The sequence below is a fragment of the Molothrus aeneus genome, chromosome 14, assembly GCF_037042795.1.
Source record: "Molothrus aeneus isolate 106 chromosome 14, BPBGC_Maene_1.0, whole genome shotgun sequence".
Lineage (NCBI taxonomy): Eukaryota > Metazoa > Chordata > Aves > Passeriformes > Icteridae > Molothrus > Molothrus aeneus.
The window spans coordinates 4,669,892-4,695,468 of NC_089659.1; the positions used below are offsets into that span (position 1 = coordinate 4,669,892).

Genomic DNA, 25,577 nt, shown 5'->3' on the forward strand with positions numbered 1-25,577 from the left:
AAAACCAATGTGATGGGAACAATGGCAGCTCCCAGCTCAAGCTCTGGACTGAAATAAGGAATAAATGATGCTGGATAATTAGCACAGGCTGGTAGTGATTGTCAGCCAAGATGATACTGGAGATCATCAGTGCATCCACTGTGGCTGGATCCTGGGCACTTCCTTGGGTACTACAAGGACCAAAGGCCTGATATGGAGCTCAGCAGCCTCATCAATCATCACCTGCCAGGTATCAGAGGGAAATCTCTGGGCTGTGTTAGGAGAGATGCTGGAGTCCAGGCATGGCACTGAGTGAGGCACCCTAAAAGGCTGTCAGACTTGTGCTGAGAGAACCCTGGGGCTCTGGGGTGGGGGGACTGGAACACACCAGAACCAGGAGATCAGGAAAACTATGGAGATGCTCAGTCAAAAGATGCTCAACCCCAAGTCCTCAAGATGTTACCAGCACTTGGCTTAGGGGCAGGGGAGAGGGGGCAGGGAGGGCTGCAACCCTCAGTCCCTCTGCAGCAAAGCTGTGCCTAGGGCTAGAGTTCTCTCAGGGGAAGAAATAGGTCAGGTTTCTGGGTCTGCAAACCCTGCCTCCAACCAGGAGATGAACTTGCTCTGCCCCTTGGGTTTTGCTGCTGCCCAAGCAGCGTGCAGGAAGCACAACCTCAACTCAGTGTAGGGGGAAGCATCCCCAGCACCCATGAGGACCAGACAGTTTGCTGGAAGGCAAAGAGGCCCTACAAGAAGGAGGGGAGGAAATGAAGCCCCAGACAGGTACGTCAAAGTCTCAGTCCTGATGTGCAGTCTTGGCTTGCATCCACCTCACAGGAGGCATGACAGATCCCTGCCTGTCTGAGCCCTGGGCACAGACCCTCCTGGCAGATCCCATGCTGAATGTCAGTGTTAACACTGGCACCTTGGCACAGGGCTGCTGAGGGGATCCTGTGGGGCTGTGCTGGGTCTGGGTTGCTGTGGTGGAAAACAGATTCTTGGGTTCCCAGCTCTGGATGCTGCAGGATGTGAGGGTCACTGGAGCCACATCCACACCTAAGCAGCACCTGTGTCTGTGGGAGGGGCAGAGGCTGGATACTGGACCTCTGCTTTTCCTGAGGAATGGCTGGCAAGAGCCTCATGGGAGACAGCTTCTTTTCCAGGGCAGCTGCTGCCTTTCCCCACACCAGTGAGCTGTATTTGGACCACACTGGCCCCAGTGCACAACCTTGGTGCCAGCAGACCTGCAGCCATGGAACTGTCCTGGGGAGTCAGCAATGCACAGGAGGCTTTCCGCACTGTCCTGGGAAGCACCAGCCAAGTGCTGAGCCCACTGCAGGCTGTGGATCTGCTGGGTGGCAGGGGGCTGTGTCTGGGCACACTGGCCCAGTGGTGCCAGCCTGTCTGCAGTGGAGCCTTCCACAAGGCAGCACCATCCTCTAGTGGCCACCAGCACGTGCTGCATCAGGGCCACTGCTGAGCCATGGCTGTGCCACCGTCACTGCCAAGCCACCACTGGGCCACTGCTGAGCCATCATTGTGCCATGGTCACTGTCAAGCCACTGCTGGGACACTGCTGAGCCATCACTGTGCCACTGTCACTGCCAAGCCACTGCTGGGACACTGCTGAGCCATCACTGTGCCACTGTCACTGCCAAGCCATGGCTGTGCCACTGTCACTGGAAAGCCACCACTGAACTACTGCTGAGCAATCAATGTGCCATAGTCACTGTCAAGCCACTGCTGAACCACTGCCAAACCATCGCTGAGCCACTGTCACTGCCAAGCCACTGCTGAGGCCACTGCCAAGCCATCACTGTGCCATGGCCATTTTCAAGCCACCACTGAACCACTGTTGAGCCATCACTGTGCCACTGTCACTCACAAGCCACTACTGAGCCACTGCTGAGCCATCACTGTGCCACTGTCACTGGCAAGCCACTGCTGAGCCACTGGAAAGCCCTGATCATTCCACTGCCACTGCCAAGCCACAGCTGAGCCACTGCTGGGCCATTGCTGTGCCACTGCCACTGGCTAAGCCTAAGCTGGGTTGCTCTTTCTGCTCTCTAATCCAGAAATGGGAATGCTGGCTTGTGCAAGAAGGGACACCCTCCTGGGACCAGGGTCTCTGGTGTGTTTTCCAAATATTGTGACTCAGCCCCTTCTGTGGTGCACTGTAATGGCAGACAGCACTGCTCCTGCCTGTGGCATCATCCCCCTGTGCCCTGACAGCACAGAAGTTGCTACACCTGCTGAGGATGCAGTGCCAGAAACAGGGTCCAGAACTGGCACTGATGGTGCCAAGCCCAGTGTGAGAGGTGGGTGAGGGTGGGAGACATTGCTGCAGAGGTCATGGCGAGCAGGGACACCCAGCTGTGGCTGAGCACCAGGAGGTGAGAAAGCCCTGTGACAAAGATGAGTGCAGACACTCTCCAGGATGATGGCAGACCTGGCAGCAGATCAGTCAGCGTCTCCCACTCCAGCATCCACCACTCAGCCGCAGAATGGGAGAATCCTGGACAAAGCCACTGCATCTTCCACTGTAGGCACACTCCCAAAACCAGCCTGCAACCTTGCTCCAAACAGCAGAGCCAGCCCTAAGCCTAAGTCAAATGTTGGTCCTTTTTAATCAGCCTAAGCCCTACAGTCCTGGCCCTGGGGATAGCACATTCAGAGCACTGGCCCCAAGGCTGTGACAAGAAGAGGGGAAGCTGTAACAATCAGCTGGTAGAACAGGACTTTCCAGGTCTCTCTCTCCCACCCTCAGCTTGAGGCTTTGGAGAAGTTTTATACTGCATTTAGGCTCAGAGCAATGTTTCTTTATTTTCTGGCTTCAGGAAACAAACCTGTTCATTCAGCATAAAGGATTCTACTGGGCCCCACTTGTTTGCAAGGCTGTGCTCCCCCTGGCCCTTCACCCCTGTCCCATCTCCACCTGGGGACATCCTGGAAGCCTGTGGCACTGCTGAATGGCACCATCAGGGCAGGGAACACCTTGTACTGCAGCTACTGTGAAATAGGCAAGAGAATGAAGCTGAAATGCAGTTGTGTAAGGCTTGTGAAGGAGTAGGAGAAGGAATGGAGAGGGAGTGAATGCAGCAAGCCAGAGACTGACACAGCAGGGCTCGACTCAGGGGATGAGCACAGAGCTCATGATGGGGACCTCAGGCATTGCACTAAATGGCCTTTTGAGGCTCTGCACTGGCAGTGGGGATGACATCGAGCCACCACAGAGGGAAAGTGAGGGAATGAGAGGGAGCATGATGGGGATGCTGCTGCCTGGTGCTCACCTGGTGAAGTCATCATCTCCGATCATGTGCCGAGGGATGGGCGAGTACCGGGACGGAGTCACCTGGGCAGGGAGGGGATAGGCAGGCTTGCTCTCAACACTGCCCAGGTAGCCCAGACTGGAGTTATGGCTTATGTGGTTGTCAGCCAAGGCTGAGAAGGCTGCAGGGGAGGAGAAGGCCATCAGAAGCAGAAATGCATAGAGAATGAGGACACAGAGCCCAGGCCAGCCCTGCTCCCGTGCCCAGCAGGCTGAGGTGCCCCCAGCCCCGTGTGTCCCCAGCCCAGCAGGCTGAGGTGCCCCAGCCCCCATGCCCAGCCCAGCAGGCTGAGGTGCTCCAGCCTCCATGCCCAGCCCAGCAGGCTGAGGTGCCCCAGCCCATCAGGCTGAGGTGCCCCCAGCCCTGTGTGTCCCCAGCCCAGCAGGCTGAGGTGCCCCCAGCCCTGTGTGTCCCCAGCCCAGCAGGCTGAGGTGCCCCAGCCCCCATGCCCAGCCCAGCAGGCTGAGGTGCCCCAGTCCCTGTCCCCAGCCCAGCAGGCTGAGGTGCCCCCAGTCCCTGTCCCCAGCCCAGCAGGCTGAGGTGCCCCAGTCCCTGTCCCCAGCCCAGCAGGCTGAGGTGCCCCAGCCCCCATGCCCAGCCCAGCAAGCTGAGGTGCCCCAGCCCCCATGCCCAGCCCAGCAGGCTGAGGTGCCCCAGCCCTGTGTGTCCCCAGCCCAGCAGGCTGAGGTGCCCCAGCCCCCATGCCCAGCCCAGCAGGCTGAGGTGCCCCAGCCCCCATGCCCAGCCCAGCAGGCTGAGGTGCCCCAGCCCTGTGTGTCCCCAGCCCAGCAGGCTGAGGTGCCCCAGCCCTGTGTGTCCCCAGCCCAGCAGGCTGAGGTGCCCCAGCCCCCATGCCCAGCCCAGCAGGCTGAGGTGCCCCAGCCCTGTGTGTCCCCAGCCCAGCAGGCTGAGGTGCCCCAGTCCCGTGCCCAGCCCAGCAGGCTGAGGTGCCCCCAGTCCCTGTCCCCAGCCCAGCAGGCTGAGGTGCCCCAGCCCCCGTGCCCAGCCAGGTGTACGTACTGCTGGCGTAGTCGGGGGGCGCATACATGTCGTTGAGGTGGATGTTGCCAGGCTTGGCCACTTTCAGGTACACCATGTCAGAGGTGTTCTTCAGGGCGGCCACGGCCTCCTCGTGCCGCACGTCCTGCAGGTTTGTGTTGTTCACCTGCCAGAGGGAAAGGGCTGGGTGACATGGCTGAGCAGGAGGGCAGGGAGCAGGGCAGCCCTGCGGGAGGGGTTTCCCACAGGGGAGGTGCCACAGCAGCTCCAGAGGCATTGTCCCATCACCTTGGGTTTGGCCCTCCTGCCTGCAGCCACTACTGAGCCTGCCCTCCCACAGCAACATCCCAGCAGGAGCCCCAGGGAAGAGGGGTGAAGCTGCTGACAGGATGGGTGCTGGGCTTCAGGATCAACACTGCATCACAGTGGAAGCTGTTCAGCCTCTCCTCACAGCTGGCTGTGGGCTCGGGGCTTACCGCAAGCAGCCGGTCCCCGATCTGCAGCCGCCCGTCCTTCTGGGCAGCACCTCCCTCGATGATCTTGGTGATGTAGATGCTGTTGTCCCCAGGGATGTGCTGGTTCCCAATGCCCCCTGCAATGCTGAACCCCAGGCCTGAGGGAGAGTGAGAATGCAGGTGAGGGACAGGCAGACAGACAGATAGACAGAGACCACAGCCCCTGTGCCTCACTGGGATTCACACCCTACCCAAACCCAGCAGGCAATGGGCGACCCCAGCCTGGCCACCATGGGTCTGTCCCATACCCTGTGTCCCACAGCACTGTGGGTCTGTCCCATAACCCCTCTCCCACAGCACTCTGGGTCTGTCCCATACCCTGTGTCCCACAGCACTGCGGGTCTGTCCCATACCCTGTGTCCCACAGCACTGTGGGTCTGTCCCATAACCCCTGTCCCACAGCACTGTGGGTCTGTCCCATAACCCCTGTCCCACAGCATTCCACTCTGCTCAGCCACCCTGCAGCACCCTGCACTGCAGCAGTGCCACCCTGATCCCACATCCCTGCACCTCATGACATCTCACACCGAGGGTCACCCCACACTGTCCTGTGGGGCAGGAGGGCACCCTGGCCCAGCGAGCAGAGCTCAGGGCTCACCTTTGGGGCCCTTCATGAGGTTGACCTCCATGATGGTCTCAGGCGGGGGCTGCCGACGGCGCACCACGAGCCGCACCACAGGGCCGGCCTCCTTCAGGGCCTCCACAGCTTTGCTGTGCACCACCTCAGACACGTCCACGTCGTTCACCCGCAGCACGCAGTCGTTCACTCTGTGGGCACAGCGTGGCCCTGAGCATCCCTGGGGAGTGACCAGCCCATGCCACCCTCCTCTGTTCACCCTGTGCCACCCTCCTCCAGCCACCAAATGAGAGCTGCTCAAGCTGGCAGATCACACCCTGCTGGGGTGAGAAAGGGGTCCCTCCCAAAGCAGGGAGAGCAGAGCTGGTCCCTATAGTGCAACCCTGATGGAGATGGGAGTTAAAAAGGCTGGATCTCTGCCCTAGGCTGTAATGGGATGGGTGGGAGCAGGAGCCTGATACAGGGAGGGGAATAGGGGTGGTAGGGTGGTCCAACAACGGTGGACAACCCTGTCCTGAGGGGATCTGGCCGTGGGAAAGAGACATATGGAGGCCAAGGACCATATTGGGAAAAGAGATCCTGGGTGACCCCCTGGCTGCTCCCCCAGCCCTGTACTCACCCTAGACGGCCATCCATGGCTGCTGCTCCCCCGGGGATGATCTTGGTGATGAAGATGCCCGGGTCATCTGGAACATGGGGGTTGTCGATGCCTCCCGCTATGCTGAAGCCAAGGCCGGAGTTCCCCTGTGGGAAATCAAATGCTGAGTCCTTCCCCCATGGGCACCTGCTTGCTGCCAGCCCTCCTGAAACGGTTCCCCCCAGCTTTGGGACTGCCTGGGGAGCAGGAGGAGCCCTTGCAGCAGCTCTCCCACCTCGGGGTGCCCGGCTCAGGGGGCTCAGGGATGCTGCTGGAGGAGAGGCTGGCGTTCCTCAGTGCTCGGCGCAGCAGCGTGGAGCACTGAACAGATGGAGGGAGAGTGGGAACCTCCCTCAGCACCGCGTCTCCACGGAGAGACCGAGGCAGGCGGGGAGCTGGGGGAAGAGGAGGTGGTCCTTGGCTGAGAAAACCTCCCCTTGCTGGCTGCTCCCCAGGAGGAGACACCAATGCTGCAGCCTGCACAGAGCAGCGGGGATTGTGCCAGTCACCAGCATCCCACTCCTGCCCCTCTGCACCCTGGGATGTAGCCCTGGCACAAAGCCCAGCTGGGGACCAGCAACGCTGATGACAAAATTTACAGCTTTGCGTGGAGGTGGCTATCAGGATGGAGTGGGCTCTCCAGTTCTGTCTCCTTTTCCTCACAGACATGCTTGTCCTGCCCAGTTCTGCCTGGGGGAATGCAGGGACCACAGCTCATCTCCAGGCCATCCCCCCAGCACCTCAGGACTGAGTGGCTGTGGCCCTGTGCCACATCTCCCACTTGCAGGATCCTCATTAGTGACACACTCACAGGCGCTGCTTCCAGATCCATGCTTGATGCAAGTGGACAATTCCTGCCTTTTTTGCTCTGCCTTGAAAATCAGATGGCTTTTTGCCTTGTTTCCTCATGTGGAAGAGCTGACACTTAGTCACAGACAGTTGTGCCTGCCTCTCTCTTACACGAGTGGGCTCAGGCCAAGCTCTCCTGGCTGCCCATGGCCCCAGTGCTCAGTGGGGGATGAGGGGGTGCTCTGCTCTTCCACGGGACCTGTGGCTGAGAGGGCCACACTGGAACTCCATCTCCCCAGGATAATTTAGCACCAACAGCCAGCTGGGGCTTGCACTTCTCCCCAGCAATTTTGCCCCAGCATCAGCTCCTGCAGGGATGCAGAGCTGGCTTGGTGACACTTGTGACACAGCACCAGGAGCCACCAATGCCTGTCACTGTGCAGCACTCCTGGATGCTCCCTGGCCAGCTGGGATTTGGCTGGCATGTGACACGGAGGCATTCAACAGTAAAGGGTCTAGGCTGCTCTCTTTCCTCTGTGCTGGGTTCTGATTACCCTGTGCCTAGCTCAAAAAAGCTCTTTGCTGTCACAGAGACCAAGCCAGGCTGCACCAAGGGAGGTGAGATTGCAAAATAATCTCCAGCCATCAGTTGTGCCTGTCTATGGAAGGTCCTTGGTTAGCTACAAAATCTGGAAATTATTTGGGAGGTGTTAATTTTTATTCTGATAAACCTCAAAAAGGAGTTCAAGGGATTTCTTAGCTGATGCCAGGCCAATTCCTGATGTGGACACATGTGGTGGGTAAACACAAAGCCATGTCCCTCTGCAGATTGTGTTTCTGCTATTATAGCCCCCAAAACTGCTGCATTTATGCTTGTCCTTACAGCAAAGACGAGGATTAATAACAGTGACTGACCAGCGATTTTGGGGTACACTGAGGTCAATTCTGGAAGCCAAACACCCCAGCAAGGGGACAGCCTCCCCTGCAGGCACCAGGGTGCTTCTCCTGCATTAAGACAGGATTGCTGGATCCCACCAGGGACCAGGTGAAGGGGAAGGGCCTGGGTATGGTCCATGCTGGCCCAGGCTGCTAAGCAGTGAGATTCCCTCATGATTCCTTGCTGTTGGAGAATGAATTGATGCTTGGGGCTTTGAAATGAAGGCATCAATGAGTGTTGCCTCTCTGTGTGGTCCTGCCAGCTCTTTCCCTGTTCCCACTATGGGCTGAGGACAGAGGATGCTCTGAATCCCTGAGACAAGGCTCCTGCCCGTGACTTGGGCCCGGAGCAAGAAGCACTTAGCCCAAAAAGGAAGGAACCTCTGGGCTGGTTTCGTCAGGCACGCCGGGGAAGCGGTGGGTGAGGCGGCAGCCCCAGATAACCTTCTGTCCACCCACCTCTGTGATGCAGAGCCAAGGGAAGGAGGGAGATGACTAAAGGCACAGAGGAACAGAATAATGAGCACTGCCTCTTCCCCTGCAATGCCGGCCACGCGGCGAGGCTGAGCCGCCAGCACGGCACCAGGGGGAGGCAAGGGGGCTGTGGGGAGACAAGGGGGCTGTGGGGAGGGAAGGGGGGCTGTGGGGAGGGAAGGTGAGCTGTGGGGAGAGAAGGTGAGCTGTGGGGAGGGAAGGTGAGCTGTGGGGAGAGCGGGCAGCCTCCCACCACAGCCACTCCCAGCCAGCAGGGCTGTGCCTGTCTCTTTGAGTAAACCCCGGGCCAGCTTTTCCTGCTCCCTCTCCATCCCTCCTCCCCTGCTGCTTCCTGGGCAACAGAAAGCCCTTGGTGCCCTGTGTGGTGCTGGCTTACCCCTGAATAAACCCCACACACGGGGGGAGCTGATTCTAGCCACGGCTGGTGTGGCACGTGCCATCACCTCTGTGTTGCCAACAAAGATAAGGCTTGAGCAGGGGCTTCCTCTATTGTGGTTTGTTTTACTAAATAACCTGTTCTTGCAGCTTAGCATCCCGAGGCTGTGTGCCCTACAGTGACAGGGAGCCTGGTGGCAGGGTGGCTTTGGTCCCTGTGCCCAGTTGTGGGGGGCACCCACCTGTGTCTGCCCAAGCAGAGCTCCCCACACCTCTGTTTTCTGACAAAGGCAACGACAAAGAGCCCCCCCAAGCTCTGCACTGATGAGTTTGTGGGGGTGAGGGTGTGAAAGAGGGAGGCAAAGGAGAAGCCTTCCTCCCTCCCTTCTGGAGGGGTGTGCAGGGGCAGAGGGGAGCAGCAAGCCCACCCTGGTGGGAGCCAGGCTGGCAAAGCAGGTGTAACACCCTGAAAGGCTCCAGAGAGAGCGGGGAGCAGAGACCAGGCTCTCCCTATGGGCTGTGCAGGGATGTGTGGGGGGCAGCAGTGCCGGGGGTGGGCGAGGGGGAGGAGGCTGCTGGTGGGTGGGTGAGCAGTACTTACCCTTTCCAAGACAATCTCTTCATACTTGAACATCCCATCACTGCCATTCATCTGGAGAGAGGGAGACAGCGTGTTACGACTCTCTGCTGCTCCTGGGGGAATTTGTTTTTCCTCTCTGGTAGCTGAACATGAAGAATCCAACCTAAAAGCTGCACCATCACCGCTGAAAAAGCCTTAAATGCAACTGCTTGAGCCTGCCCTGGAATTAAACCATGTGCTGCTTTTCTCTCTGGGCATGAGCCAAAGCCCACTGACTTTAATGCACTTCTGTGCAAAGCCTTTATTCTCCCAGCTCATTTCTCCAGCCATGAAAAGGAACACAACCGAAGGCACAAAAAGAAATAACACCTTTGTTACGCAGCGTATAATTAACCTCAGGAATTCACTGCTTGAGAAAGGCAAGAGAGGGGGTCGGTCCATTTAAAGGGAAAAAAATGTCTGTACATAATAACATAATAAACACCTTTAGCAGCTTATATTTTTTAAATCTCTTAGTAGCATGACTGTATTAACAGGAAATTCAGGATAATTTATTCTACGAAATTAGTTGGGTGCAAAGGAAACAAGGTGTGAGAGAGAGGGGCACAGTAAGAGGTGAAAACATTGTGATGCCCTTCTGTACAAAAATGGTGTAGCCTGTCTCAGTGCTGTACACCACACTGATCCCCACGCTCAAAAGTCTCCCATACCCCAAGTATCAAAGCAGAGCTCTTGGAAACATAATGAATAGAAACAAAAAGGGATGCAATTGTAGGCTGTAAAATGGTAAATGTAGACTCAAAAAAAAAAAAAAAAATCCATTCTCCACATAATCAACAGTGCACAGGAAAAATGTAGCAGTTTCACTCCAGATCATCAGGATCAGGCCAGAAACAGCTGCCAAGGTCTAAAATTTAGCAAGATTTGCAATGCAATTGGCTACTGAAACATCCAACACTTAACAGCAACAGTTTCTAAGAAAACTGAGTTGGAAGGGAACTCAGAGGGTCATGGAGTCCAACTGCTGGCCCTGCACAGTGCCCCCAGCAATCCCACCATGGGCTTGAGAGTGATGTCCAAATGCTCCTGGAGCCTGGCAGCCTTGGGGCTGTGACCAATCCCTGGGGAGCCTGGGCAGTGTCCCAGCACCCTCTGTGTGAAAAACCTTGTCCCAATGTCCAGCCTAAACCTGCCCTGACACAGCTGGATGCCCTTCCCTCAGGTCCTGTCCCTGAGCACCCGAGAGAGGAGATCAGTGTCTGCTCCTCTGATCCCCCTCACGGGGAAGCTGCAGACTGGTGAGCTCTGTCCTCAGTCTCCTCCAGGCTGAATGAGCCAGGTCACCTCACCCTTTCCTCATATGGCCTCCTCTAGACCCTTCACAACCTTTGCAGCCTCCTTTGGATGCTCTCTAACAGCTTTAAATCCTTTTATTGTGGCGCCAGGACTCGAGGTGAGGCTGCCCCAGTGGGAGCAGAGCCAGACAATCCTCCCTTGGCCATCAGGTGATGCTGTCCCTGCTGCACCCCAGGCCAAGGCTGGCCTTTTTGGCTACCAGGGCACACTGTTGACTCACATTTAATTTGGAGGGGACTGAACCTCATAATTTGAGTCATTCTGGGGAGCAAGGGATGGAACATGGGCAGTTCTGTATGGCAGAGCAGAGGCAGTGGAACCTGCACTCAGCAGGCAAACCCCTCTCTCAGTGTGCAGCCCTGCCTCTGCCTGTGGCCTCTGGACAACATGTAGGGTTCCTCACCTGGATTTTACATCCACCATTAACTGATGGCTCATAGATCATATGGAGCCACTTTCTGTATATGCTCTGTATCCCAAACTGGAGCTGACACGCCTTTGTTTGGACACAGTTCTCCTCATGAGGCACCAGCATGCTGGCTGTGTCCTGCTTTCCCAGCTCCTTGCTATCTGCACAGCCCTGCCATGCTCCACAGCCCCAGAGTGCTGGAGCATTCCATGGAGGGGACTGCAGCACCATTTATGCTAAAGCCATCATCTGACACCACAGAAGAAAACCCAGCGAGGCTGGGTGAGGCTCTATTGATAGGTAGGAAGAGGAAAGAGGAGTTTTTCTAGGTGGCAACAATCAGGGGCCCAGGCAGAGGAGCAGTGCTGCAGGACAGGACCTGGGATAGGGCTGTGCCCCCTGTGGCACACACACACCCTTATCCCCTGCCCTGGGATGCCAAAGCAATCCCACACCCCGTATGGCACACCAAGGATGAGGCTGGGCAAAGAGATGGGAATGAGGGTCCAGGCAACACAGGCTGAGTGTGTTGTCCCTCCTTGGATGTGCCCTGTGCCTGGGGCCTCCCAGCCGTGGGAAGATTTCAGGGGACAGTTCAGGGTTGGGACATCAGACACTCCAACAGTAGGATGCTCAGATCCTCCCAGCGCATTGGGAAGGGCTTTGGCCAGCTCTTACAGGAGGACCCTGCAGCAGAAAAGCACCAGAAGTAGTGGGGTTAACCCACAGCAGGATCCCAGCCAGCCTCAGAGGCTCAGGGACACATGGTCAGTGCCACCTTCTGACACAGTGCTGTGCTCCTGTGGGCAGAGGGGCATTGCTTCCCTTGCCATGGGTTCCCCCTCAGGCATGGGCTGCTTTTCCTCCCCTCATCTTCCCATACTGACTAATCCTAAGTGTAGCCTGCTCACTGGCCCCTGCCATCCTCAGAGCCTCCCTGGGCACAGCCTCCCTCAGCACAGACCCCATCCCATCCCATCCCATCCCATCCCATCCCATCCCATCCCATCCCATCCCATCCCAGCCCTCTCTGCAGTTGCTATCCCGGTGCGTGGGGTGCCTCTCCCCGGCTTTCCAGCAGCTCAGATTCCTGGCACCCTTTGCTACTACACACATTGTCCTCTGTGCTTTGGCACTCGGCACAGTTGCCACACAGGCAGCCATATGCACACCCACGGGCGCAGGGAACAGCGTACACATCCCTGCAGGATGGGATCTGCAGAGAGCTCTGACAATCTGGGAGCCATGGGCAGAGCCAGCGGGAGCGGCCGCTGCCAGCGGCACCGGGGCTGCACCGAGAGCCCCAAACAGACACCGAGAGCCCCAAACAGACACCGAGAGCCCCAAACAGACACCAAGAGCCCTGCACAGAGCCTGTGACACACCAGGGCTGCATTGAGAGCCCCAAACAGACACCGAGAGCTCAGCACAGACCCTGTCACACACCAGGGCTGCACCGAGAGCCCCAGACAGACACCGAGAGCCCCAAACAGACACCGAGAGCCCCAAACAGACACCGAGAGCCCAACACAGACCCTGTCACACACCAAGGCTGCACCGAGAGCCCCAAACAGACACTGAGAGCCCCAAACAGACCCTGTCACACACCAGGACTGCACTGAGAGCCCCAAACAGACACCGAGAGCCAGGCACAGAGCCCAGGGTGCACCAAGAGGCTCATACAGACCCTGTCACACATCCGAGCTGCACTGAGAGCCCGACACAGACACAGAGAGCCCAGCACAGAGCCTGTCACACACCCAGGCTGCACTGAGAGCCCAGCACAGAGCGTGTCACACACCCAGGCTGCACTGAGAGCCCAGCACAGAGCCTGTCACACACCCAGGCTGCACTGACAGCCCTACACAGAGCCTGTCACACACCGGGGCTGCCAGGCAGCTGAGCTGGGATAGCCCCACTCCCGGGCTGCCAATGCTGAGCACTGTTCTGCACTGCTCCCAGAGAACCAGTGGTGCATGTGCTTGCTTGGTGCAGTGTCTGCTGGGGTCAGCCAGGCCTGACCATGAAGTTTTAGCACTGGTTGTGTTTTCAAAATTCATGCAATGGAATGCCAGTTAATTGTATAAGGAAGGCAAATGAAGAACTTAATATATACCACGTAACCAAGGGAACAAGCCAACAAAGCGAACGTTCCAGCGTCGGAAAATCAAATACCAGTCACTCACTGACGGCAAAAACCTCTCCATGATACCACCAGAGCTGCCAGGACCTGGCTCTGCCACAGACTGATCCCCCTGTCCTTTGCCAGTGCCCTGTGCTCCTCCCCAGATCCTGTTTGGGGCCATCTCCAGAGGGAAGATGCCTGGGTGGGAAGATGCACCACACCCTGCTCTCCTCGTGTAACACCTGCAGAGCTCACAGCAGTGTCAGGGGCCAATTAGCTGTTCCCAGCATATCCTGATCCAAAGCATCACCTAGTCTCTCATGGAAAAGGGTATAGGTATTTTTTTCCAGGCCCTTCCTGTGCAACAAGCCCACCTGAGGGCTCAGGAAGAGGCGCCTTTGCTGGCCCTGTCCTCCTTTGAGCAGGAGGGAATAGTTACCGATGACGGCATTTAGCTCATCAACAGAAGGCTGCAGAGCGAACACTCATCTGATAAACAGAAGAGCACACACCTTCCAGAGCTACTGCAAGCTGTCTGCAGGCTCTGCTGGCCAACACCGCCACAGCCCACGTGGAACACCCCTTGGAATTTGCTGGAGAGTAAGGATTTGAGGTGGGTTTTTTGGGTTGGGGGGGTGGTTGGCTGGTTTTTGTGGTTTTGCTTGTTGGCTTGTTTTTTAAATAAAAAAGAAGGCCTGATTCATAAGGCAAAGATCAGGTTCCTCAAATGCAACCCAGAAAGGCAACCAGGCTGCAAGAGCAAATCCCCTGCAGGAAGGATAACACTGCTCACAATCCCTTTTGGAGCAAGGTCCTGCCCATATCCTGTGCTTGGGACGTGAGCACTGGGACCTGCTGGTGGAGCAGCTGTTTATTGAGATAATGGAGAGGGTCTGAAGGCTGCAGAGCCAGCTCCTGGTTGTGCCAGCCAGCCCTGGGTGTGGAGGGCACCTGGCAATGCCCCACAGCTGCCCCAGCACGGGGAAAGGGGAGCAGCCCTGTGCCAGGGCAGCGGGTGCCATGGGCCCCTCCCTGCTGGCACAGGCATCACCAGTGCTGGCACAGGAGAGCTCTCTCTGCCTGCACATGGCAGGGGCCCAGGGAAAATAGGTCAAGAGCTGCCTCCCTTCACCTGCCTGTGTCCATGCGTCCTGTGGCAGCACTGACACCTGCTGACTTGCCTCCAGCTACCCCCTGGCCTCAACCTCCTCGAGCCCACAGTGCTGGGCTCGTGCACAGAGTGGATAAATGCCCTGTTTGTGGTCAGCCTTTGCCAGGGGACCAACCTGCTGAGCTTGGGCAGAGCGAAGGGTTTGCAGCCCTACAACAGCTGGGAGGACAGCACAGCCACACTGCCTGTGGAACTGGCACTGGGATGTGCCCAGCCAGCACTTGGGCCAAGGTGTGAGGGACCCACTGGCTGAAATCAGGCCTGGAAAGCACCTGCCTGCCTCACACCTGGCTCTAGAGCAACCGAAGGGGATTGCACCTCATTGCTGGGCAATGAGGCACCAAATCAAGCTCCAAGGAAACCTGAAAACCTTCAACTGAAAACCTGACTCTGAAACCTTCAACTCCTCAAGGGCTTTGGAGTGACTTTCCCTGTTCTTTCTGGAACTACCTAGCAGCAAGAAGTTGTTTTAGCTTCAGAGAGGCAGCTCTGAAATGCAGAGATCTCATCTGCCATGAAATTCTGTTTCCAATTCTTCATCTCCACTTTATGGACATGCTGGGCAAAATACACCAAGATATGAAACTGTGAGCATGGGTGATGCCCTCCAGCACTCTCTTTAAATTCATCAAGGGATGATTTTAATACTGCAGGCATTTTATAATGGGTTATTTGGATTTTTACACCCTGGGGGTGCTGGGCTCTGCTCAAGCCACACACTGAGCCCCAGTCATCCCAGTGCTGCAGCCCCCACCTTAGAGTGCTGCTGGTGCTGCATGCTCCTGGGGATGGAAGTGGGTGGATGGGGACATTGAAATGCAGAACAGACTTCTTGATAAACAGTCAGGGCCAAATCAAGCCCAACAGCCAGTCCAATGCAATCAATGGAACTAGAACAGGAAGGAACTAGACTACTTCCATCTGTTTATCATTAAGGAAAGCAATGAATAGTTAAGTAATTAAAGACTGGAAGATGTGAATTTAACCCTTCCAAATACATACTGTACCAATGGGCTTTGTAAAAAAATCCTATGCTTCCAGATTTGGCATTTTGGTGTTTGCAGCAAGCTCCTGGTGTGGCTCCTTTGCTGACCTGGGAAACTGCTGAGGTTTTGGGCAGTTGTTTTCTCTGAAGCCTGAGGAATCCAGCACCCCAGAGAAGGAAAAGATGGAGCAAGGCCTGTTTCCTGGTATAAGGTGAAGTAGAAGGCAAGAGGGTTTCCAGGCTGGATGCTGAGGAATCAAACTGAGCTGTCTCCCCTGTTCTGGGCACCCAGAGGTGACACACAGCCAGCAGGGTACAGCTAAACCTGGTGGCCCTTCTGACCCCTGCAGGACAGCTGCTCCCAGCATGTTCTGCTGAGTTTGGATGGATGGGAGCAGTGACTGTCACCCCAGCATGATGCTGGCATCTGTCTGGGGTGCAGAGCACCCCCTGAAACCCAGCCAAGTGCAGGGAGAAGGGGTGGACAGGGATCTGGAGGTGGAGGGAGAGGGAGGGATGTGAAGTTGATGAGCTGGAGCACAGAGAAGGAGCCAGGAGGGCAGGAGTGCACTGCACTGGAAGGAGTTGCTGCTGCCCCACATGAGGGCTCCCAGAGGTTCCTGGCCTCTGCAGGGCTCAGGAACCTGCCTGGGGTGACAGAGCCTGTCCTTGATCCCTGGGCTCACCTCTCATTGCCCTTGGGCACATGGGCAGGGAGGAGGGATGGGCATGGATGGAGGGTGGCACAGGATGCAGTGCTGGTGCCTGCAATGATGAGCGGGCAATGTTCCTCCAGAGGTGTGATATTTTGTACTCAGGGAGGGTACAAAATGGATGTGAAAGCAGACTTTCCATCCAGGAATACCTCCCTGCCCTGCCCTGCTCACAGCACACTTCTCACTTGCTCTGCTCCAGAATGATGATGGTCCCTTCCCTCCAGGAGACACTGCCCTTTTCCCAGCTGCCTGCAGAACAGCCAGGAGAGTGCAGACAGGGAGCTGCAATGTGGCACTGCCCTGCAAGGTGCCCAGCACAGTGACAGAACCTCCAACCCACAACCCCCCTGCCATGCCATGTGTCTGGGGAAGGGAACCTTTGGGGACAGCAGCTCCCCTCTGCCATTCATACAAGGCTGCTGGACTCAGGACCAGCATGCTGAGAGATGCAGAACTGCCTTTCTCCCCAGTCAGGTGGCTTTAATTCAGGCCTAATTAAACCATGCAGCCGGGGCTGGAAAGGTCTCAGCCAGGCTCTCCTTCTTTTCTGTAGCTCTTCTTAACCAGCCCAGTGCAGCTCTGATGTGCACCGACCCCACCACAGGCTGTGGGCTGAGATCTGCAGATTTCTGTAGGGGAAATTCAAACCCCAGAATGTCCACTCCAAAGATGGACCCACCCCAGCTCTGAGCCCTGGTGCTGCTCCACTGCTGTGGAAGGCAGCTCCAGTTTGATGCATCAGAAGCAAACCTGATGCAAAGCACCCAGCCCTGGCAAAGCTGTTAGCTGGGCTCCTTTGGGCAAAGAAGGGAAGCACCCCACAGGCACAGAGCCAGTGCTGCTGGCCAGACACCCATGCTGGCCACCCTGCTCCCTTCATCTGCCCTGCAGGAATGAGTTACAAATGTTCTGGGGACGGATGCAGCAGGAGGCAAACCCTGTCTGCAACAAACTGAGGAGGATTATCTTATACTACACCACTACTACACGGTGCCAAATGCTGCTAACACACTCACCAAGCACTGCTCAGCTGCTGGCAGCCTTCAGCGGGAGAGGAGCAGCACCTGGTGGGCCCTGCTGCCCTGAGGACTGGTGAGGGAGATGCCAGCAAGCACCCAGAGAGCTCTGCACCCCTCCTGAGGTTGCCTAAGGAGGCTGAGGCAGTGCAGGAAGAGCCTCTCAACCCCCCTGTGTGAGAGGCAGAGGAAATGGCTGTATGATTAACCCTGAGCACAACCAGCCTGGATCCCCAGCTCCTCTGCTGAGGCCTTTTTCCTTGTACCTGCCTGTGCTGGAGCCCCAGCACCGCCTGCTGCCGGCCTTGGTTCTGTGCTGTGTCACCCAGCCCCAGGAAGGTTTGGGGTGGGGTGAGCTGTGGGGACATGGCGTGGGTATCAGGATCTGCTGCTGCCTTACCAAGGCCTTCTTGAGCTGGGAAAGTCTTTCCTGCATTGCTGAGCAGGGAAAATGCAGCACTTGATCAAAGGAAGCAAAACGAAACCGGGAGACTTACAGAGAGCCCTTGTTCCAGCGAGTCAGTGTTCACCATAATGGGAGCGGGGTTGGCCTGTGAGGAGACAAAAGGGGGATGTCACCAAGCTGAGCCATGGACCCAGCCCTTGTGGTGCACTGCCTCTCCCCTGGCCATGCCATCACGGACCCTCCAGGCCAGGCAGCACTGGGAGATTCGGGAAGGGCTCTGTTTGTCCCTCCTGCAGGTGTCCAACAGCCCTGGGACAGGAGCAGGGCCACAGCACAGCTCTGGGCATCAGTCCTGTCCTCAGAGCTGGTGTGTCCCAAACACCCCATGGCCTTGGCTGCTGGGAGGGACATAGGGAAGACTGGAAATTCTCTCAAGCCTGTGTCAGACTCCCAAAATTTACGTGAATTTCACATTAGTGAGAGGTTAGGAGATATGAGGAGTAGGGAAAGAAGCCTTTCTGGAGGAGGCATTTACTGCCAGCACACCAAGCACCTTCCAACAGCTGCTGTTCCTCCTAAGCACAGGGCCACCTGTGACAGCAGGTGACAGCATTTGGGAGAGGTGACAGCATTTGGTCCCTTATCCTCATTACTGCTGTGCTCGGCAGCCTCGGCCCATCCTGACAGCAGCACACGCATCCTCCTGTCCTGAAGGGCTCCCCGTGACCCCCTCTCCGGGTCCCTGCCCCTGGGCTGCCTCTGCCTCGGCTCGCTGCACATGGCAGGGCAGACACAGCGGAGGGCAGCGGGGCAGGCACGGAGGGAGGGAGGGAGGGAGGGAGGGCGGAGAAAGGGATGGGCGAGAGTGCAGCACCGTGGGCCGGGTGGGGCGGGATGGGACGGGACGGGATGGCTGGAGATTAGGGACGGCCGAAGGAGGGACAGGACAGAACGCCCAGAGGGATGGGGCGGCCGGAGAAGAGACGGGACGGGACTGGGAGGGACGGGACGGGACGGGGAGGGACAGGACGGGATGGGACGGGGAAGGACGGGACGGGAAGGGACGGGACGGTCGGAGGAAACGGGGTGGGACGGGACGGGACGGGACGGGACGGCCGGCGGTCAGGGACGAGGGCGGCCGGAGAGGGCGGAGGGCTGCCGGCTGGAGGGGCACGGAACGGAACGGAACGGGGTCCGGAGGAGGAGGAGGAGGAGGAGGAGGAGCAGGGCCGGTGAGGGGTCCCGCCCCGGAGCTGTCCAGCGCCGCCGCTGCTGAAGGCGGGGGCTGGCGGAGCCTCGCTGGGCGCTGGGGCTGCGGGAGGAGCGGCCGAGGGGAGGCAGATCCCAACCAAGGCTGGCATTCCCCGCCGCACACAGCGGAGCAGGGCAGGCCCGGAAGGCCAGCGGGGGCTGGAGCTCGTTTCATCATCGCCGGGCTCGTGAGGAGAAGAGCAGCGGAGGGAGACGGGAACCACCGGGGAGGGGGAGTGAGCCTGCCTGGGGCACCACCACCACCAGCCAGGCAAGGTGTGGGCTGGTGAAACAACTACCAGCCACCACTGTCTGCCCAACAGCCTCTGATCTGTGATATTTCCACAGGAACCAGCTGCCTCCTCGTCGCTCTTGTCCGGGTTTGCCCATCGCTGACTGAGAGCAGCCTGTGACTGCCACACCAGCCTCCCCCATACCCCAGCACAGCAGTCCCCACCGGGTCCTGGTTTAGTTGACCCTATTTCTGACTATTCACTCTCCTCAATTAATGGATGAGAGAGTTAAGGACCAACCAGCCTGTGGTTTAAATCCTGCCCTGGAAGGTTCTGCTCTCATATGGATGGAGCAGGAGGTAGTTAATTTGATTTATTCAGATGCTTTCTGATCTTTCCTGCAGCTGTAACTATTGGTTACAAAACCATAGTTTTTATGGCAATTACTTCTCTAACTCAGGCAAATATGACCACTTCCAAGCACTCCTGCCAAACCCCTCCTCCACACAAAAGATAATCACAATTTTCAGGTCCAGTGTCTTGGGATCTCCAAGTCCCAGAAGCAATGTTAAACTGGGAATATCCCCTCTCTGGCAGCACACAGTCCTTGTATTTAATCCAGATAATTTGAGAGATAGAATATATTAAACCTGGCAGTGGCTTTTATTAGTCCCCAGTGCAATTCTAGGAAGGGATTCCACATTTCAAGGCAGAAAAGAAGCACTTCTACTGCCAGCAATTAACAACCGGTAACACATCAAGGTTTGAACATCCAGATGCCAGCTCTTATTAGATGAGTTTCCAGGAAGGATGCAGAAGAGGCAGCCTAAGTGAATGTAGCCCATCATGTGCCCCATGATTTATAAAAAGAATTCAACTCCACAAATGATGCTTTGGATCCCTCCCAGGGAGAAGTGCTCTATATAATAATGTTATAGAGGCTTTTGCAGGTCCAGCTTGAGTCCTCCACTGAGCCCCACTGCACTCTTTGTTGAATTAATAATAGCCCAAAAATCACACATCACATTGCCTCTCTCACACAGTGGTGAGCCCTAAGGACATATTTTGTTCAGCCTGCTCCCTGTGCATGAGCATCCTTTGCAGCCATTCCACACTAGTGATTTTTTACATCTCAGAATACTGCTAGGAGCACAATTTCCCACTCAGGCTCCAGATGGGACCCAGGAGATACCCAATGTGAGTCGCTGCTCTAAAACAAAGTCACACATGGTCGGGAGGAAGTCAGACCAGGAAATCCCCATTTGCTTCCTGCAGCCACTATTCCAGCTACTACAGGAAAGGTGTTTGGGCATTAGTGGTGACTTCCACTTGCAAAAATTTCAATATTTGCACTTTGCCTGTCCTACTGAAGAGACAGATAAGACCTAAGACTCAGAAATAAGCAGAGCACCTGAAAATAAAAGCTTTTGCTTCCCTCCACCAGTCAGGCAGAGGTACTGAGCAGCTCTGCTAGCCAGGGGAGGGGAGAGACAGTCATAATTTTTTGCTGGGCAGCAGGAATGTGCTGGTGAATTAACCATGCCTTCAATTCTATAGGGAAGGGTAAGTAATTTATGCCCTAAGGAGCAGGGGCTTGCTGCATGCAGGGAGGAGAGGGAACAGGGCTGTGCATTCAGATCACATTCAATGGGGGCTGTCAGATCTCTTCCATCTAAACCCCTTCATCACAATATTATTTACCAAGCCCTGTTTGTGCTTGGAGGGTATAGAATAGAATACATATCTATATAAATACACACACAAATATAAATATAAATATAAATACATATATAAATATAAATAACTATACATAATATAGTTATTATATATATATAAATAGAAAGAGAAGAGGTCCAAGTCCTACAGTTCTCACTCCATGAGAAGTGGAGTGAGAACTGTAGGACTTGGAGCTGGAGGTGCCCTGAACTCTCTCCATCAAGCAGAGGCCCTTGGTCTCAGGGGCTGGAGGCTGCAGGGACTCAAGGAGGACCTTGGGGAGTGAGGAGGGCACTGCACAGATGCAGAGAGACTGATCTGGGCACAAAGCCAGCGAGGCAGAGGACAGCTGTTGAGAAAATCTGGGCAGCAACAGGAGTCAAAGGAAACCACGGTGAAGGGGGATGAAGTTTGAAGGTCAGGATTCAAGAGCTCTCTGGTCTCACAGGGGCTGAGAGAAGCAGAGCCTTGCATTCACTGAGCTCAGCACAGCAGGAGCTGATGGAGGGAGCAGCAATCTGCCCCAGGCAGCCCCAGAGAGGGACTGGCTCCCTGTGCAGACCTTCGTGCCTGTTTTGGGCAGCTGCCTCTGTGGTTGAAGCCAGGAGGAGGCTGTGGGTCTGTGTGCAGGGCAGAAGGGATGTCTCCTCTACAGGCTCAGCAATAGCACTGCAGCACATGCAGGGAGCAGCCAGGCAAGCCAGCAGTGCTGGAAAAAATCTCAGGCACAGGATGTGGCCTTCCAGAACCACCCTTAGATATCCCCTCTGGGTAGTGATCTGAGAGGGACTGCTGCTATTTGGGCTCCAGTTGGGCCCAAAGTGGCAGCCCAGTGACACTAACACAGTCACCTGGGAGCACCACATCTACAGGTGTCACCCCTCACCTCAGTTTTACTGCTGTCGTCTGCTGGCACAAAGGTAGGAGCTGCAAAACATGATGATTTTCCAAAACTTCCAAGCAAAAGAAAAGCTGCAATTACATGCAAATGGAGGAGGCTCACTAGCCTGCTGCTGAGGAGTGGGTCCTGCCCTGTGGCATTTCCCCAGGGACTGCTCTCAGGGCTGGCACACAGGAGCTGGGCAGGGAGACTTTGAACTGAAAGTTCAAGATGATGTCTCCAGAACTGAGATCCCAAAGCTTTTCCAGCTTCACATCCTCCACAGAACCAGCCTGGGGCCAGCCCACAGAGGTCAGGAGATGTGTACCTGCTGGAGGCAAAATACACGTGCTACAGATGTCCCAGGACAAGGGCAACTGGATTGTGATCACAGATAAACACATTTCCATCTTAACCAGCAGCAGGAACAACAGCAGCCTCCAGAGATGGCAAACAGCAGCCAAACACACAGAGCTGCTCTCTGCAGGAGGGTGGTGTCCCATGAGTGATGCAAGGAGGAATGTGCAGGACACAGTGACTGCTTGAGACACTGGGCTAATGCATGAGAAGCAAAGCACTAATTTAACTCCTTTGTTTCCCCAGACTGGATCAGATTGAGAATTCAATCTGTCTTTTAATATCCTTTGTTTCATATCATCTGAGGTATAATAGCAGCACTCAGAAGGAAATGGCTCTGAAGATAAGTGAAATTCCATCTTTACATCCCTTTAAAAGCTCTCAGGAGCAGAGGTCACAAGTGGGGAAATGCCCAACAGAATTATCTATTTAGGGCTGACACTGAGCTGCTTGTAGTCCAGCTCCATCTGCTTTGATTTTTTTTAAAGGGTGTTAAAGCACGGAGAAAGCTGCGCATTTCCAGCTCTGAAAGCAGCTGCTCTGTGGCAGGACCCAGCCCTGTTGAATTCTGGCTGTGAACAAGCAGGTACAGGCCCAGGGTGCTGCAGGCAGTGGGGTCAGCTGCAGGATGCCCAGACACCAACAGGATCCTGCTGCTGTGGGGAGTGGGTTTGCACCAAGCTGCTGAATCGATTCCACAGGAACGAGCTCAGGTCCTGCCTGCACAGCACACACAGAGAGCCCCTGCTCAGCTCTCACCCTGATGAGCACTGACACTCATCTCCTTTGTGCCAGGCTGTGCCCAGATGCTGCTCTTCCCAACGTTGGGCTCCTTCCTGCCCCAAGCCAGAGCCCAACACGTGGCTCCCACTGCACCTGAGACAACACAGCTCCTCCACAGCAACCTGAACTTGTGGCCAAGGCCAGGCAGAAACCGACTCTTGAGGCTCCCCAAGGCAAGGAGAGGATGAGTCTGGCTCTGCCATTTCTGGAGAGCAGGTGTGTGGAGCAGAGAGGTGCTGGCATCTTCCCTCCAGGTTGCTCCTGACCCCCAGAGACTCCCTTGGTTTTCACCTGGCTGTGCCCAGAGAAGCCACCTCACAGTCCTCCTGAAGGAGGCGATGCATGGCACACCCTTTCCCAGACTGAAGCCTGCTCCCAGCTGCCCCATGAGATGTAGGCTTTTTCTGACATCTCAAGACCAAATCCATGCTTTGACCTAACCCTTCTGTTCTCCAGGGGAGAGGTGCTGGTCCCAGGGCTGGTCCCATCCTCACAGATCCCTGTGCTCATCTCTCTTTTCTTTCCTGGGCTTTACATGGTGGCCAGAGCTGAGGTTGCTTGGAAGCATCGACAGAGCTGGAAACAGGGAAAGGCAGCAAAAGAAAACAGAGGATGGAAAATTTGGAGGCTGCAGAAGTTCTTGGCCAGAGATGAATACCCTTTCCTTTTAACTGGCCTGGATAAAGGAACTCTCTCTGCACTTTTTCTCACCTCCTGCAAGAGCAACCTGTTGGCTGGCATGGTTTGGGCAGGGGAAGGACACAACCCGACAACTGTGCCTGCATGAAGGGCAGTGACAGGCTGAGCCTGGCCCCTGCCCTCCTGCACAGCTCAAAATGTGGCACCAGTGATGTAGGGAAGGGTGCTGGGGCTGACTCTGGAGCTTGCAGGTGCCCGCACCCTGTGCCAGTCCCATCCAGCCAGGTGCCAGCTGCTCCCTGTGCTCGGCTCCCAGCCAGCCTGGTGGCCTGCAAGCAAGAGCAGCCCCTCTCTCCAGGCAGCTCTGGGAGATGTCTGAGCTGGGCTGTTCAGGTGGCGTGAGCAGGCTCTGGGGCCGTGGCAGCACAGCCCCTGCCCTCGGCACCGCGGCCAGCCGGAAACACGGAACACGGGACTTGAAAGGTCCCTGCTCACAAGGAGCTTTGGCAAAGCCACTGAAGTGCCCCAAGTGTAATGTGAACACAAGCAGCTACTGAAGGTTTAATCTTTGTTTTGGTGCCTTTTTTTTTTTTTTAAGAGTAGCTTAAATAGGGACTAGAAAAAGCCTTTACTGGGTAGCACAGGAAGAAAGCAGAAAGCTTCCCAAAGAGAAGCTCTGTCGAATATAAGTTTCCATTTAGAAACCATTAAGGCCAGGGTGTTCAAACTTGAAAGTTAGACATCCTGTTCCAGGCTCAGCCCACTAAAATAAGTGACCCAATTTGCAGAGCTTCTGGACTTCAGTAGCTCCTCTTTGACCTGGCAGTACCAAATAAAATTTACTTGATTCCTTTTTGCACAGGAAGAGTTGTTATTATCTGAAAGAGTCACATGCTTTTATCTTCCTCTCAGACAAATACATATGTATAGGGGAAAAAGAATAAGGAACAGTGTTAAAATAAAGATTTCTTTGGTTCCTGGGATTCAAATATCCTAATTTCTTCTTTTCAGTAAGTTCCAGTGCACACCCAGTTAACAAGTGTTAAGAAACCTGTTTCTGTGGGAAAAAAAGCAAACCAAGATCCGTCAACAGAGATTCAAGAAAAATTCTAGTTAATACAAAGGTGACAAGAAGGTATCTAGGGCCTGGTCTGGGGTGCTCTGAAGCACCACATGTTCCCAAAAATAATTGCGCCCGCAGAGCAGCTCTTCCGCAAGCCCCATCGAGCGAGCTCTGCAAGTTAAACTGCAAAGTTCATTCCAAATTCAGGTATTCTGAACTTGTTAAACACTGTATTAAAAGTTTTCATCTCTAAGTCCCTGATACATGCTCACAGCATATTGCTGGATTTGCAACGAGGGCCCTTGAGGACTCCCTACATCATCCCATCTTTGCATGTGTTAAAACCAGCTGTGAGCATTAACACAGCCCACTGCACCCACAGTGCTGGCACAACCTCACAGCAGGGTTTACACCCATCCCTGAATCACAGCTGCCAGGCTGAGCCCCAGGCTCACTGTCCCTCCTGCTGCAGGTGGGGTTTGGGGTGGCAGAGCCCCCCAGTCCCCCCCATGAGCAGGGCAGGACCTGCCCTCCCCTGGCACCCAGAGCCCAGGTCCCCTTGCAGAGCATCCTGCACCGGGCTGTGCACAGCGGGGCCGGTACATCAGCACGGCCCTGATTACTCCTGATTAGTCTTAATGACTTCCCCTCTCTAAATGAGCATTCACAGCTCTGGAAGGAACGGAAGCTTCTCTCCTCCTATAATAGCACAGGACGTGCCGGGGGGCTTACCCGAACAAGGCAACTCTCCAGGAACAGTGACAGCTTCTGCTGCCTCCTCCCACCCTCCCCTGCACCAGGGTACCCGGCTGGACCTCTGGTACAGCTGTCCCTGGGTTTCCCTCTCATCGAACCCCCCCGTGGGACCCACACCTGAGGATGACCCTGCTGAGTGCCTGGCACTGGTCAGGACTGGGCTCAGGCAGGTCCCAGTGGTGCTGGAAGAGCTGGTGGAAAGCACAGCCATGGGGGCATGGGACATCCCTCCAACAGGAATGACAGCAGTGCTGTCACAGTGGAGGCTGATGGGCTTCCTGCTGCCCCCAGGTTCTTCTCCAGGAGCAACTTCCTCCACACTGCACACACCCCTGCTGAAACATGCCCGTGCTTGGCCTGCACGCCTCACCAATGCACTCTCCACCTCCTCCTCCTCCTCCAGCAGGGTGGCAGGGCCACATCCTCCCATTTCTGGCAGGTATTTTGCTCTTCTTCCACATGTTGCATTGATGGGGTCTCTCCCACCTGTGTGGCTTCAGACCC

General features: G+C 55.9%; 1 protein-coding gene across 10 annotated transcripts in view; it reads right to left on the reverse strand.

Moving 5' to 3' along the window:
- Positions 1 to 25,577, reverse strand: part of DLG3 (discs large MAGUK scaffold protein 3) — a 78,959-nt gene that overhangs the window by 22,389 nt on the left and 30,993 nt on the right. For 8 of the 10 annotated variants that reach the window (XM_066559624.1, XM_066559629.1, XM_066559623.1 and 5 more), the window contains 7 exons: positions 17,487 to 17,540; positions 9,233 to 9,283; positions 6,019 to 6,143; positions 5,421 to 5,590; positions 4,784 to 4,920; positions 4,329 to 4,473; positions 3,270 to 3,429 (listed from right to left, as the gene is read on the reverse strand). In XM_066559624.1, the coding sequence (XP_066415721.1) occupies positions 3,270 to 3,429; positions 4,329 to 4,473; positions 4,784 to 4,920; positions 5,421 to 5,590; positions 6,019 to 6,143; positions 9,233 to 9,283; positions 17,487 to 17,540 (842 nt within the window). The remainder of the gene's footprint in view (positions 1 to 3,269; positions 3,430 to 4,328; positions 4,474 to 4,783; positions 4,921 to 5,420; positions 5,591 to 6,018; positions 6,144 to 9,232; positions 9,284 to 17,486; positions 17,541 to 25,577) is intronic. The other 2 variants (XM_066559633.1, XM_066559631.1) reach the window with 1 other exon arrangement.